The 14,800-nt window shown below is 41.5% G+C and overlaps 1 protein-coding gene across 6 annotated transcripts in view; it reads right to left on the bottom strand.

Annotated features, from left to right (window-relative positions):
• Nucleotides 1-14,800, bottom strand: part of akap13 (A-kinase anchoring protein 13) — a 102,854-nt gene that overhangs the window by 59,750 nt on the left and 28,304 nt on the right. For 3 of the 6 annotated variants that reach the window (XM_034141738.1, XM_034141736.1, XM_034141735.1), the window contains exons 2-8: nt 11,191-11,234; nt 8,687-8,849; nt 6,160-6,257; nt 5,664-5,741; nt 5,321-5,456; nt 2,997-3,189; nt 452-668 (exon numbers count right to left, since the gene is read on the bottom strand). In XM_034141738.1, coding sequence (XP_033997629.1) covers nt 452-668; nt 2,997-3,189; nt 5,321-5,456; nt 5,664-5,741; nt 6,160-6,257; nt 8,687-8,849; nt 11,191-11,223 — 918 coding nt within the window. In that variant the 5' untranslated portion in view covers nt 11,224-11,234. The remainder of the gene's footprint in view (nt 1-451; nt 669-2,996; nt 3,190-5,320; nt 5,457-5,663; nt 5,742-6,159; nt 6,258-8,686; nt 8,850-11,190; nt 11,235-14,800) is intronic. The other 3 variants (XM_034141740.1, XM_034141739.1, XM_034141737.1) reach the window with 3 other exon arrangements.

The following is a 14,800-nucleotide window of genomic DNA, read 5'->3' on the forward strand; positions in this document are numbered from 1 at the left end:
GAATGCATCATGGGCTATATAATTAGATAGAAAGATATTTTATAACGCCTAAAAACATAGAAATCTAGCGTCAATGTGGTTAAATAATCATAAAAGCAACCCATTGTCTGTTAATTAGCTGCATGAGGTCTCTAAAAAACACTATTTTATAGGATAGATACAAATAGCCTGAAAGTGGTACAGGCACCAAGTGTGAGAATGGTCTGACATTGAGCTATTACAGGCATTTGATAACTGTTTGCACTGTTCTGGAGATATCCTCACAAGAGTGAGAAAAACTCCATGTTGTCGTACACAACGTCATCAATCTCAGAGGGTTAAGCTTGGTTGCCTCAGCTACTGAAACTAGTATTAAAACTGATTCCTTATAATAAGCTACAGTACAGTTGAAGAAAGTATTACAGCACAGTAACAGCCTGTAGAGCAGCAGGACAGGGAACCCTCTGCTCACCTTTTTGTCCCTGTGAAGACGGATACGTCTCCTCAGCTCCTCCACCTCCTCCTGTAAGCAGCTCTCTTCACTTCTCTGTGTCTCGGCCCCCTCCTCTCTTCCAGGGAATGTTAGGGTGTAGGTACCGAGATTCAGATGCTGCTGAAACACTCGGCCTCCTGGGTAAAAGTGCAGCCGCTCTTTTGGTTCCACTTGGACAGTTGAAGACGTCTCAAACCTGCAATGACACAAAATAATGTCACTGAACAGTATGTACAAACAAACTGCTCCTCTGTTTTTCTTTTGTCACACTCACCGTGTTGAACTCCATGTTGGATAAATAAAAGGCAATAATTACAAGGTAAGAATACACAACTTAACGAAAAATCCGGACACCACCCAGCCCCTGTGGCACACACACAGTGCCCTGTGTGAGGATGACATCACTTCACACCCCTCAGATCCTCCCACACACAGAGCTGGGATCAGCTGAGCTGCCTGTCAGAGAGCACAAAGGCTCCGGGACTTTCTGCTCAACAGCACAGAGAAACTCCTTACAGAGAAATCACATCCCACTGACACACACACACACACACACACACACACACACACACACACACACACACACACACACACACACACACACACACACACACACACACACACACACACACACACACACACACACACACACACACACACACACACACACACACACACACACACACACACACACACACACACACACACACACACACACACACACACACACACACACACGAAAGCCCACATCCAAACACTCATATGTAAGAGCACATTAAAACCTTAACACACACACACACACACACACACACACACACACACACACACACACACACACACACACACACACACACACACACACACACACACACACGAAGCCCACATCCAAACACTCATATGTAAGAGCACATTAAACATTAAGACACAACACACACACACACACACACACACACACACACACACACACACACACACACACACACACACACACACACACACACACACACACACACACACACACACACACACACACACACACACACACACACACACACACACACACACACACACAAACTCTCGAAAGCCCACATCCAAACACTCATATGTAAGAGCACATTAAAACCTTAACACACACACACACACACACACACACACAAACTCTCGAAAGCCCACATCCAAACACTCATATGTAAGAGCACATTAAAACCTTAACACACACACACACACACACACACACACACACACACACACACACACACACACACACACACACACACACACACACACACGAAAGCCCACATCCAAACACTCATATGTAAGAGCACATTAAAACCTTAACACACACACACACACACACACACACACACACACACACACACACACACACACACACACACACACACACACACACACACACACACACACACACACACACACACACACACACACACACACACACACAACACACACACACACACACACACACACACACACACACACACACACACACACCACACACACAAGATTCCCAATCATAGGGAAAGTTAGTCTTATTACAGTATTAACTGGAGTTAAGCTGGCTACACACCAACCCGATTTTGGGAGTCAGAGGCTGTCAGAGGCAGTCGGGCATTCGCGGCGCCCTACTCAGGTTGGTGTGTCCCGCACCGTTGTCTCTTTACGGCACCTTTTCACACCTCCCGCGGCCACGGGAGGTCAGAGAAAGTCGGCCCAAGCAATCACTCTGATTGGCTGTTCACACTACCGCTGTCTGCTGGCAAGGAGAGTTATTGACACTCGTCGACTGAAGTATTTGCGGGCGTAGCCGACGCAGGCGACGTAGCTGACGTAAAAGTCGGGACGCCTTCGGTACGCGTTCTTTGGTCTCAGGTGGGTGTGTAGCGGCCTTTAGGCATTGAGACGTTAACCCTACAGGTCCTGAAGCATTTACCCTTAAATCAGGGAAGTTAATATCCCACCCTGTGATCGTCAATGTGAAGCTTCAATGGGTCTTAAAGGGACAAGATTATTCTCATTTTCAAGTTCATGTATTTAGTAGTTTGGAAGTGAGGGTGCATACATTATGGTTTCTGATTCAGTTGTAAGCATCTATAGTCATTTTAATATCTATTTATGAACACCCGGTCATATTTAAATCTTGCAGTCTGGAAAATGTGTAAATATATACTTTTACATTTAATGTTATTTCATCTAAATATTGCTTTCTCATTCCTGCTACTGCTGCTTTCCTTATTGCTTTTATTTATGTGTGCCTATTTCTATTTATTTGACTGCAGTGAGAGCATCCTACGAGTTTATGATGACAATAAGGATATTCTGATGATTCTGTTCAGATTGTTTTTTAATGTTTCTGTTTTCGTGACAATTCAATATTTTGCCTTCTGGAAGCAATCCCCTTCCCTAGAACTCAGTAAAGCCATGTGCATCTAGCAGGGACAGCTGCTCTTTCCCCAATAAATCCAAACACATCTCTGATTCTGGTCACACATATAGAGGTACTCACTGGGTGAAGAGCTCCAGCAGCTGATCGTGCCCTCTGCTCTGCGCCACACAGGCTGCAGTCAGCCCCCGGGCGTTGGGGGTCCTCAGAGCCCGGCGGGCCCCCGGCTGCTGCAGGAGGAACGCTGCTACCGTGCGCAGACCGTGACTGGCTGCCAGGTGCAGCAGGCCTGAGAGCTGCTGGCGAGGAGGCTCTGCTGGAGGGGGGGGAGAACAACAGTTAGATGGGGGGGGTTGACTGATGAGATAGGATGGAGCGAGGTAGACCCCTCCTGGTGGAGAGAGATAAGGGACGGTAGCTTTTCACCAACAGAGCAGTTTACTGATATTAGTCTGTGTTTAAATGTGGGTATTACCAGCTCAAGATTTAGAGATAATTGTAAAAACTTCGAAACATTTTTTACCTTCAAGATAAATAAAGTATAGTCATTGATAGAACTAAAAGGGAAAAGGACCTTCCTGCATTATTTTAACAATGGATTGGGAACTAATGTGCAAAAACATTCATAATACAATTAACTCAAACAACTGGAAAAAAAACAATTCAGTCTTTAAGGCACCTCAAATTCAACAAGAATAATTCATTTTAAAATGCTGGAGAGAATACACAAAAACATTACTAATGTGACCATCCGGTTAGATGTGACAATTAATGTATTCATGTAAAATGATGTAATAATGATGTATCTGTTATCTATTCAATATATTCCATAAATGATTGTTCATCAGTTGTTTTTTTTCTGATTTGTTATTTGGTGATAAATGTATTTTAGTTTCAACTCTGCCCTGTAATCATATCATTTCTTAAAATGCAAATACAAAACATTTAAAAACTCAATGATCTTTGGGCAGACAGTACATCAACTTACAAACAAATGTGATTGATTTTTATCTTTTTTTTATGTTGAATACAACATAGTGACATGACATATAAAGCTAGGAGACCAATTCTTTATCACCATAAGTCACTGGATATGAGCCAAATGTGACTCAACTAGATGATGCCACCTCTGTTCCGCTCAGTCAATTCCACATCTACCGTACCTCACAATAAATGCGAACAATAGAAAAACCCTTAAATGGGCAAGGCATAGTTCCACAGAGAGCCAATAACTTGAGTTAAATTGAGAGGAACGAGTGGATAACATATCTTGATAAATAACTTATCATTTAAAAACTGGCCATGTGCTTTATCAGGTTTCAGGTTAAGAGCCACAGAAGGCCTGAACAAAAACAGTTTTTATCTGCTGTACACCTCATAACCCTCTGGACTATGTAAAGCATTATTGAAATGCTGTATGACCACGTGCATGTTCATCAGTACACAGAGATCAGGGGTCACCAATACGCTGAGTTGGGTATTGGAATTGGCTTCAGGTCAGATTGTGTAAAGTCACTCAGATGTGACACGTTACATCTGAAGAGAACAGCATGCAGCTGTGTAATAAACTCAAACGGTGAGTAAGTCCTACAGAGTCATTTATGTGACTGTCTGTGGTGGAACACATCAGCTACATGATGAAACACTTTTTGGACACATTTGTGGAAACAGTGTGTAAGTTTCAGGCTGGGTGTTTCCCACAGCAACGGATGAGTGACAACTGAGCAGTGGCATTAATAGGAGACGCACTGTCAGCTTCTGTGGTGTAATATAGAGTGGTTCAGTGATGACGGCACAAAACAATTGGATCTTTCCATTTGATTTTGGAATATCACAGAAAATGTGATATTTGTCAAACAGGTGTTTATGCTACTTTTTTGCACACTTTGTTCAGCGTGATATTGTCCAAATATTAACACTACTTGTATAATAGTTGAACGTAAATGTAATCAGTAGAAGTTATGCTTTAAACAAACTACATCACGGTAGCATGACTTCAAGTCAACAATGCTAAGCTAACGGCGGCTAATGTTCAGAGTTTTTAGTAGTCTCGTTTAGCCACTATGTTTTATGTCGTAAAACAAGACGTGAAATATTTTAAGCTTGTGTTAACCACTTATCTTATTTCCGGCACCTAGCCAAAAACATGCTAAAAAACCATTGAATTTGAGATGGGGGAACCAGAAAGGGATACAATGCTACCTAATGTCCAGTTTTAAGACTGATTCCTGCACAACTTCATTGACAATAACAGTTTAAACCATCCACTGTTGGCTTTGTGAAGTGTGAACTATGTAGCTTAGCTTGCTAACGTTAAAGCTATAGAGAAAGAAAGGTCAAAGTGAGTTAACAGAGAACATTCAGGCAGTTTAGCCCGTTATGCCTGTTTTTATAAAACAGATTTGGGGATTCATTAAAAACTGGCTCTTTGGGGCATTCTAACTCACCAGTGGACACATCTGTGCTCGTTTCATCATGTGTGTCATTGTCGTGTCCGTGCCTACCACTGTGTGTGTGAATCCCGGGTCGAGTCCTCAGGTGTCTCAGGGCCAGAGCCAGACTCTTGTCCAACCGCTCACACTCCTTCAACACACATAAAAATGAAATAATTGAATCTTCTCTGTGTCCCCTTTTTAATTCTGTTACATGTCTTACTTACAGACACAAAGCAAATTCATTCAAATCATTATCTACAAAATCTAAAAGAATATAATAGTGAAAGTAATAGCATAAAAAGCCCAAAAAATAACATTTTAAATCAAATCAACTTTTTAGAGCTTCTTGTCTTACCTGCTCATCATCCAATAGTAATGCTTCCTGTGGAGCTATGCTGTCAAGCAGGAAGTGGGCCATGTCGAGAGCCAAGTCCTGCACACAGCACAAAATTCACAATTCACAAGAAACATCACACAGACATGCCATCCTTATGTGCACATCCTTAATTTGATGACATTTATAAACACATCAGTCAGTTTAATTTAACGTTTCAAAAGGTTTCATCAGCTGCTCTTGTCAACTAATGAGACATTCTTAAAGATGATGTAAAATATTACATAATTAACCGTTGTGGAACAGTATTGCCAATCAAAATGGGTTCTTGCAGCACAGAAATGTAAAAAATATGTTTGGGTTCCTTTTGGATATCTGACTTTTTACATGATAAATTCTGAAAAAGCACCACGTATTTTCACCAAAGGACAAATTGAATGGATTTATAGATATCGGATAAAAGTCAGCAAATATTTCCATTTCCATAAACATATCACATATTGTTATGAATTGTTACCTGTACGAAGCAGAAGGTCTCCTGAGAGCGCGAGTCCACTGCTCCATCAGGCTGAACCCAACATAACGTCACCAAGACCTGCTCACACACATTATGAGCTACACACACACACACACACACACACACACACACACACACACACACACACACACACACACACACACACACACACACACACACACACACACACACACACACACACACACACACACACAAAAGGTTGTGTTTTATTGGCAGCACAAGCAGCTGTTGACAGACAGAGGCAGACTACATGATGTGCTAACAGACAGAAAAAGGTGGAGCTACTGAGAGATAATGACTTGTGTACTTGTGACCCAGCCTTCAGGAGTCAAATCAGAGCAACTTCACCACTGTCAGCCACTAACTTCCACATAAAACAAACCACATTGAGTGATCAGATGGCAATCTGAGGGAAAACATATTCAGGAAATGTAACATTTTTCATTCTCAAATAACCATTTTCTTCTGAAATGTGTTGCATTGTAGTTCTGTGCTGGTGCTAGTTTGGGCGCAGTTGGTTCAGCTTGTTAAAGCTAATATTGGCTAATGATGCATATTTTTCCATTAATACATTTTAATAAACAATGCTTGGCAACATAAGGCCGTAAAAAAGGATTAGGAAAAGATAGTGCTCGCAGTATGATAGCAGCAGAGATAATATGACACATTACACAGAGGGGGGTCGCAGTGCCTCTCCATGACAGCGGCTTTGTCGATGCCTTGGCTAAGTGTCAGGAAATTGTCGGAAATCATGCTATTAATTCAGAGATCATGTTATAACAAAGTAAAGACCCTTCTGATTTCTCTTATCAACTTGTCATGCATTTGATTATTACAACACCAGAAAAACTCAAGGAAATACTAGTATTTTTCACTTGATTAATCAGGATTAATCACATATTATTACTCTCACTAACGCAATTAAATTATTTAACCGATTGACACTTCTTGTTTTTTTGGCCACAGCTGATGTTAAATGGACCAGACTACTTTGTTGCGCATTGATATGACTGCACATGGTGCCTTTAACAGAGCGTTCTTAGCAATGGGCTGCTACTGGGTAAAAACAGACCGCTGAATCTCCAATTGACCAATCAGAATCAACTACCATGTAATGGAAATAAATAATGACTGAGTCTGACCAGACGTATAAAGACCTGCTGATAATCCTGATAACACATCCAAGACGGTGTCCTCACAAGATGTAAATGTGTCCATGCAATCCATTAGTGAGGAACGTGTGTGTGCATCAAACAGAAGCTCTTTTAATCATACATGGGGAGAAACATCCACCCCCTCCATCCTTTTCTTACAGCTACAGTAATTACTGCCAATGGGTTTTAAAGGACTTTGCCTACACTTTTGGAGAGTTGGTCTTCCTGCCACTAATCTGCTTAGTACTGGTACCAAAATCTCCTGCGTAAGAGTAACTACACCCTGACTAAAACCCATCTCACGCTGCCACCTGGAGGTCTCTACATGCCCTGCCACACCTTGTGCTCTTGTGAAACGCTACATCCCAGCTGAGTGTGGTCATAAACGCAACATAGCACACCTACTAGTAATACAGGCAGAGGTGTGAAGTGACATTTTAAAATCATGCTGCAACTATTCAGAGCTTATTAAAAACTCCTGCTTATACTATCAATAACATCACATGTCCACCAGATCCACTTCATATGGAGAGCAAGAGAAGCAGTGCATGATGGGAGTGCTGAAGTGAGTTGGACGGGGTCATTTGGATAAAGAAAGAAAAAGTGAGTCCGACCAGTGTGATGTGGATGGCTCACAAAGCCTTGACCAATATTTCAATCTAGACGATGTAGTTCTATAAGCTTGAAGCAAGATGGAGCAGTAGCTCTTTTCTCACCTCAAATGTATTCCTTTTGTGTAACAAGAAGGTTATGAGTAGGATGCCATGTTGGATTCCTTCTTGAAACGGTAAGCAGAAAACCAGGGAACAATTTGCTTTCAACCCTACGCTGCATCACCGCTATAGGGGCCAGTTCTTCCATTGCTTCATCCCTACCTGATTCCATCCATCACTCCCACCATCCACCAACTATCTATCCATCCATCCATGGACTGCCTTGTATGCAGTGTCGAGTCACTAACATAATGTCCAGTAGAAATGAGGTACTAATACACTTGAGCTATAAGAAGTTGCTAACCTATTTGCAACTATTTCATCGCCCCTTAAACAGATTTTCCACAAGAATATAAACCTAAAAGTGGTATTACTGACAAAACTGTTTAAAAAAGTCATAATTTTATGAAAACAAAGTTGTAGTTTAACCAAAACATTTTCATATGTAAAATATTGTTAGTTGTAATTTCATCAGGAAAAAGTTGATATTATCATAGGATGAAGAAGGATTATACACTTTATGTACTGTTATATTTTGAGACAAAGTGAGAGGGTATGTGTGGGTGGGGGTGTGTGTGTGTGTGTGTGTGTGTGTGTGTGTGTGTGTGTGTGTGTGTGTGTGTGTGTGTGTGTGTGTACCTGGACACACCGCCTGCAGGGTGACGTGGCTGACTCGCAGCGTGCTGGTCAGATGTCTTTGAGTAGATCCTGAGAATAAAAGGTAAAACTCCACCTTCTCTTCTTCATCCTCAGCACGACACACATCATCTTCCTCCAGGTGAACAGTCAACACACACTCTCCCTGAGGTGACACACACAGGCACACACAGGCAGGGAAATCAACTTTGTTCCAGACAGCGATGCAGACTGGTGATGTTCAGTTCATCCCAGATTGATCCCAGCTGACAGATCTGAGTCAATCTCGATCTGAAGGTCAACCCGAGTATGTACATGGAATTATACATGCGGTAGAATATTTTTGTATATAGATATTAATTGATTTATATGGTTGTATTTAAAAGATCTAAAGGGTGGTATATATTGTTATCAAGAAATTATCTAAACCAGCGGTTTTCAAAGTGTGAGGCGCGCCTCCCTGGGGGGGCGCCAGAGAGCTTCAGCGCAGCGAGAAAAAAATAACGAGAAAAAGACGACTAAAGTGTCACTTGCACACTTTTGGCTGTCTGTGGAGACCGAGTTCCCCCACCTCGCCAAAAAGGCTGTACTAGTGCTCACTCCCTTCACCTCCACCCAGGGGCAGACTGGCCATCTGTGTGTTCTGGAGAATCACAGAACAGTCGGTCGTCAGCGGGCCGTTGACGGCCGGCTCGGTTTTTTAAACGGCATCATATAAGTTGCGCTGAGAGGCAACAGAGGTCCGTTCAGCGGGCCGTTTCCACGCAGCGAGGCGAGGCTCCCCCCCCCCCACTTTGATCAAAAGCAAGTACCGGTCAAGGCTGTAGCCAGAGGATGATCTGCGTTTTTTCCTGTCTACATTGCATCCCTGCATCATCCGCCTGTGCGCATCAAAGACGCAGACTCATTGTTCCCACTAAAGTAGGGGTGAGTGAAATAAGGAGGCAAAGTTGACGTTCAGTGTGTTGCCGGGAGCATATAAGGATGTATCCACCATGTTGAAAATGTTAAAAAAAAATGTTTAACATAAAGATAAAAAGGTTTAAAAAAGTTATTGTTTAATGTTTTAAGGAGGTGACGCTACTCAGCCAATCAAATCGGTGCAGTCAGTGAGTCAGCACGATAGATTCAAACACACACAGAGACGAGACAAGAGGAGAGAAACAGTCGGAGTCATTTCAAATGGCGTGCTCAAAAAAGAGAAAGGTAGACAGCGAAAACAGAGCATTTAATGACATTTTCTCTTACTGGACCTCTTTGAAATGCAATTGAATACCCCTGCATTATAGCAACAACAACAATAATAATAATAGCAATAATAATTGGGAGGGGGGGCACGGCTGTTCTTATGTTCTCTGAGGGGAGGCTCACCTTCCTACACTTTTAAAACCCCTGATCTAAACCATGACATTTATCATAGAATAGATATGAAATGATCTAACCTTGACGTTATCGGGGTATGAAATGATATTTTTTGTGACAGAAAATAATGGCATCACCAAGCCCTAAATAAGCGCTTGGTGAGTAGACATGAATATTTTGGTTAAAAAGTCAGAATAGAACCTTCACAGTTTTCCGGGTTTTATGCTGTGAAACATGACACACTCTTCTGCTGAACACGCAGCCACAACCAAACACGCACAAGCTAACAATAGCACACTGGAATGTTTCAGATCCAACACACACAGTCACACACTATCACACACCCACACTCTTGCTCAGAAAGTGGCAGCGATTTTAAGTTTGCAGTCGGTTGGTCAAACAGCAATAAAAGTGCTTGAATGCACCTTAATACAAGCGAATAGCCCTGAGTTACCTGATGCTAGCAGCTAACGGCTAATGTTAGCTCTTTTGCTAATTTAAACACAGATTTATTGCTCACAATGTAGCATTCAGGAAAAAAAATTCTGCATTTGAGTGTAACAATTAAATACTTGTAACAAACTAGTGGTATGCTTTCTAATCCATATTTAGAGCATTATTGTAGCAGCAAACAAGTATTAGCCATGTGCATGTTAGTGGATGTGAATCCTGTCGTTGCTAGCTAATGGCCGCCACTCTACAGTGCCCTTATAAAGCTGCCATTTACTGATAAAGTTGTTGCAGAAGCTTAAACGTCAACCTTTAAGCTTGTGTTAGCCAAGCTTTAAGATAACATTGTTAGCTCTGTTAGTATTGTTGCCTCTGTTAGCACACAAAAAGGGTTCAAATGTGCTTCACAGTTAAAAGATGATAAATAAAACAAACAGAAAAAAATAACCAGCAAGAGGGGATCAATAAAAACACTTAAAAAAATTATAGGTTTTGAGATTAGACATACATTCAAATACACAGGAGAGCAGATAAGCAGCATTGCAGTGCACATTAACAGAATGCTAACCTGCTAGCCGCCATCAGTGGTTTAAATGAGATAGATAACAGACAGGAACTAGAGAATATACCAACAGGCTTTATCATGCAGCTTTCTGATATCATTCTGATGCTGTGTGATAACGACAGATACTTACATATAGTGGAGCCTGTTGGGGATTCAGCTTCATGGCACTGATATCTAGAAAAGGAAACAGAGGCACAGAGTTCAGCACCACACACACACACACAGTCAGGAAGATGTCATTCACACGCAGATGGATAAACAATGGGTTTTAAGGCTTTTACACTTAAATATAGAAAGGCTCTGCCATAAATGTGAATGGAGGAACCTCTGGGTTCTGCATTCTCTGAAATATCCAGCAGGGGCGACTCAAGTGTTACAAAAAGAGACATTATTGTATAGAAGTCTTTGAAGAAAGGAGCCCACTGTTCACTTGCTTTATTACCTCAGGAAAGACATTGTGCACCTGTGTGAGAGGAAATAACGCCAGCAGGCAGCGGTAAACTGCATTTGTCATTCTAAAAGGGAAACAAGAAGGCCTATAACTGCAAATATACCAGCTGATGTTACGATACATACATTTAAACAAAGCTCTTTCTCACACTACTCCCAATCAGCACCTCATCCCAGATAAAAATATCTCTGTATTAGAATGATCAGAAAATGAAGATGAAACACGAAAAGAGACTGTGCGCTGTTCACTTGTTTTCCTCACTTCCCTTTCTCTTCTGTATATTGATTATTTTAAACTCACTAGAGTGTTGCAGAAATGATTTTTTTGTAGGCCGACCCGGAAGTCAGCAACACAAGGGCCCTCTCAACGAAAAGCTAAATTATTTCTCCATTGGACTTCGGAATATTGAAATAAATCTGCTCTGTGGCAAACAAATGTTGATGATACTTCCAGGTTTTTTTCAGCAGGATTATCTCCACATATTAACATCATTCTTAGAACTATTGGCGAGTTAATGACTTCGCAACTGAAACTAATGCAAGTAAAAATCTAACGTAGACATATGTCAGCATTATGACATTTAGTTGTCTTATTGACATGTAAACGTTCAATCCTTCACAAAAGTGGTACATACTGACAATTTTTTATTCATGAAACATTCCATCAAAAAGAATTGAGCTTGTATTAACCGCTGACCTTATTTTAGAGCATCAAACCGAAAAACAATGAACTTTGTGACAAGCGAACCAAAAGTACCTACATGCCAACTCATATTCAGGTTATTGGACTCATTCCTGCATCGCTCTAAACACGCTATAGCCAATCAGAGTGATATCTGGAAGGGATCCCCAACCGGACTGTCGTCTAGGGTGGACTTGTGCAAACGGTGACAATACACCACAAAAACTACGGCAAAATACACTGACTGAAGGCCATCAGTGGCCAACAGCGACCATTGGCTTGGTTTGATATTTGGACATCGACAATGAGGGACACAGACCTGCACTGTGAAAGTGAAGAGAGACATAGTTTGAAAAGCTCCATTGGTCACTGGAGTGATGCCAGTGAAATGAAGGGCAGTGTACGTCACAAAGTGCTGTGATGTGTGAGCTAAAGAAGCTGATTCTTTCTATAGTCGAGAATCACAGCATCTCATGTACACGAAGGCGGCAGCGACTGGATCTCTGTATAAATCCCATTCTTCCAGACTTGTCATGAAGACGAGTGGGGGTGACCACTTAGCTATTCTACATGCACTCATGTGGTTGTCCCATTCATTGGCAGGAAACAGGAAGTCAGAGGAAAACAGAGGAGCCTCACAAGTCCTCCTCACACAGTCACAGGAGAACACAAGCCTTCTTCACAAAACACAGACACACACACAGTCTGGTGGAGGCAGACAGACAGGCAGATAGACAGATGGCTGTACGACATCTGCAGTGAACTGCCCTGATTGGAGAACCATGTATAAACAAACGTTTGAACGGGCGAATGATCCTGAAATGTACATTATACATTATTTTTGTATGGGTCCACAAGGGAACAAGTGACATGTGCTGTGTCTCAATTCAGATACTTTCCTTTGAGTACGGCATCTTGTGCACTGTGACTTATGCAGTGTGTGATTTTGGACCATGCAGTGTTGTCTCAAATCGCACACGGCTGCTGTACCCTAACCAGAAGTAATCATTGCTATTGTTAGCTAGCTAGCTTGTTGCAACGATTGATTGTAAGTGGTACCAAGTCATTATATACTAATCTATTAACCCTGAAAATCAACAGGGGCTTAACTGCAACACCATTATAGTTTTACTTTACTAAAGTTGTGAGAAAAAAACCCACATGTAAACTTTTATTTGTATAGTGCTATGTTTACCAGAGCAACTGCAATCACGGCTGGTTGCCTAACATCCTAAGATGTCTGTGTGTCCAAAGAGTCAGTGTGTAGTTTGTAGGGCGAACTAATAGCAGTAATCAAATCAAATATTAATTAGTGAATTATCACATAAAACTAAGAAATGTTAAGACTTTGTGATAGCTCATATCTATTTTGAGAGCTGGCCATTTTCAGTCTGCCATCTCCGTGTTTTTAAGGTAGACAAAGTGGAAAACCCTGGACAAACTTGGCGATATAGAGGACTTTTCACATTTGATATTGCTTAAATACCATCGTAGTTCTCTAACGCTCTTTTAACCTGTGGTAACACCATCCTTATTGACCACTATCGAAGCCTTCAGGGGACTAACTTATTTTGTCCTGATAATGTTACATTGCGAACAACAAATATGTGTTAAAATATAGAGGAAAGCTAGTAAACATTAGCAGTTACCTCTAAGCTGTTCGCAGCCGATGAAAGGAGGTTCCATAGAGTTGCACTAGAACGTGTTCAGGCTCGGTTCAGTATAAATATAACTATATTATATAATATATATCATATAAGGCCAAGGTAAATTATAACATTGATTTGGTAAATGTAGTCTTGTAAAATGTTGTTTTCGGTGAGACGCCAAAGTAAATCCAGATGTTTTCACAGCTAAATTAAATAGATTTTAGAGAGGAATTATGACCTTGTGAACTTCTTAAAAAGAAAAACAGAATTAAAAAGGTTATAAAGCAAGGTATCTAGAAGTAGATGAGATGTATTGTTTTGTTTTTCACTGTGGTATTGGTATCAACTACGACTTCTGTGACATTTCCTATATTCATGAGATATATTAATCAGTAAGTGAAGATGAACTTGAACAAGAGAGCAGTGTGTCACGGATACTGAGTAAATCAAAGGAAACACTGTGTTCTCCAAACTATGGAGGGCAGCGTTTGGCATGACTAACGACACATCTTCTGTGGAAACGCAGCAGACGTACTGTATACTGAAGGTACAAAGAGATGGAAGCTAAGTCACCGAAGACCATTCAGCATGAGGCATTACGATGACTGACGTTTAAAGCATCAGATCCTCTAGTCCTCCTGTCTGGATGTCTGTAGAGAAAATCCTCACCCTGGCCCTGTGTGTGTGTGTGTGTGTGTGTGTGTGTGTGTGTGTGTGTGTGTGTGTGTGTGTGTGTGTGTGTGTGTGTGTGTGTGTGTGTGTGTGTGTGTGTGTGTGTGTGTGTGTGTGTGTGTGTGTGTGTGTGTGTGTGTGTGTGTGTGTGTTACTTAGCCCACCCTCTCATCCCACAGCAGGGGTTCATTTGAGATCAGTCTGTTCCCAAAGCCCACCTACTGTCCAGAGAACAGACAGTGGCCCCTTCTGTTGCTGCTGCAACACAAGGTTTTCCCCGTTGAGTT

Source organism: Trematomus bernacchii, unplaced genomic scaffold (assembly GCF_902827165.1).
Source record: "Trematomus bernacchii unplaced genomic scaffold, fTreBer1.1, whole genome shotgun sequence".
Lineage (NCBI taxonomy): Eukaryota > Metazoa > Chordata > Actinopteri > Perciformes > Nototheniidae > Trematomus > Trematomus bernacchii.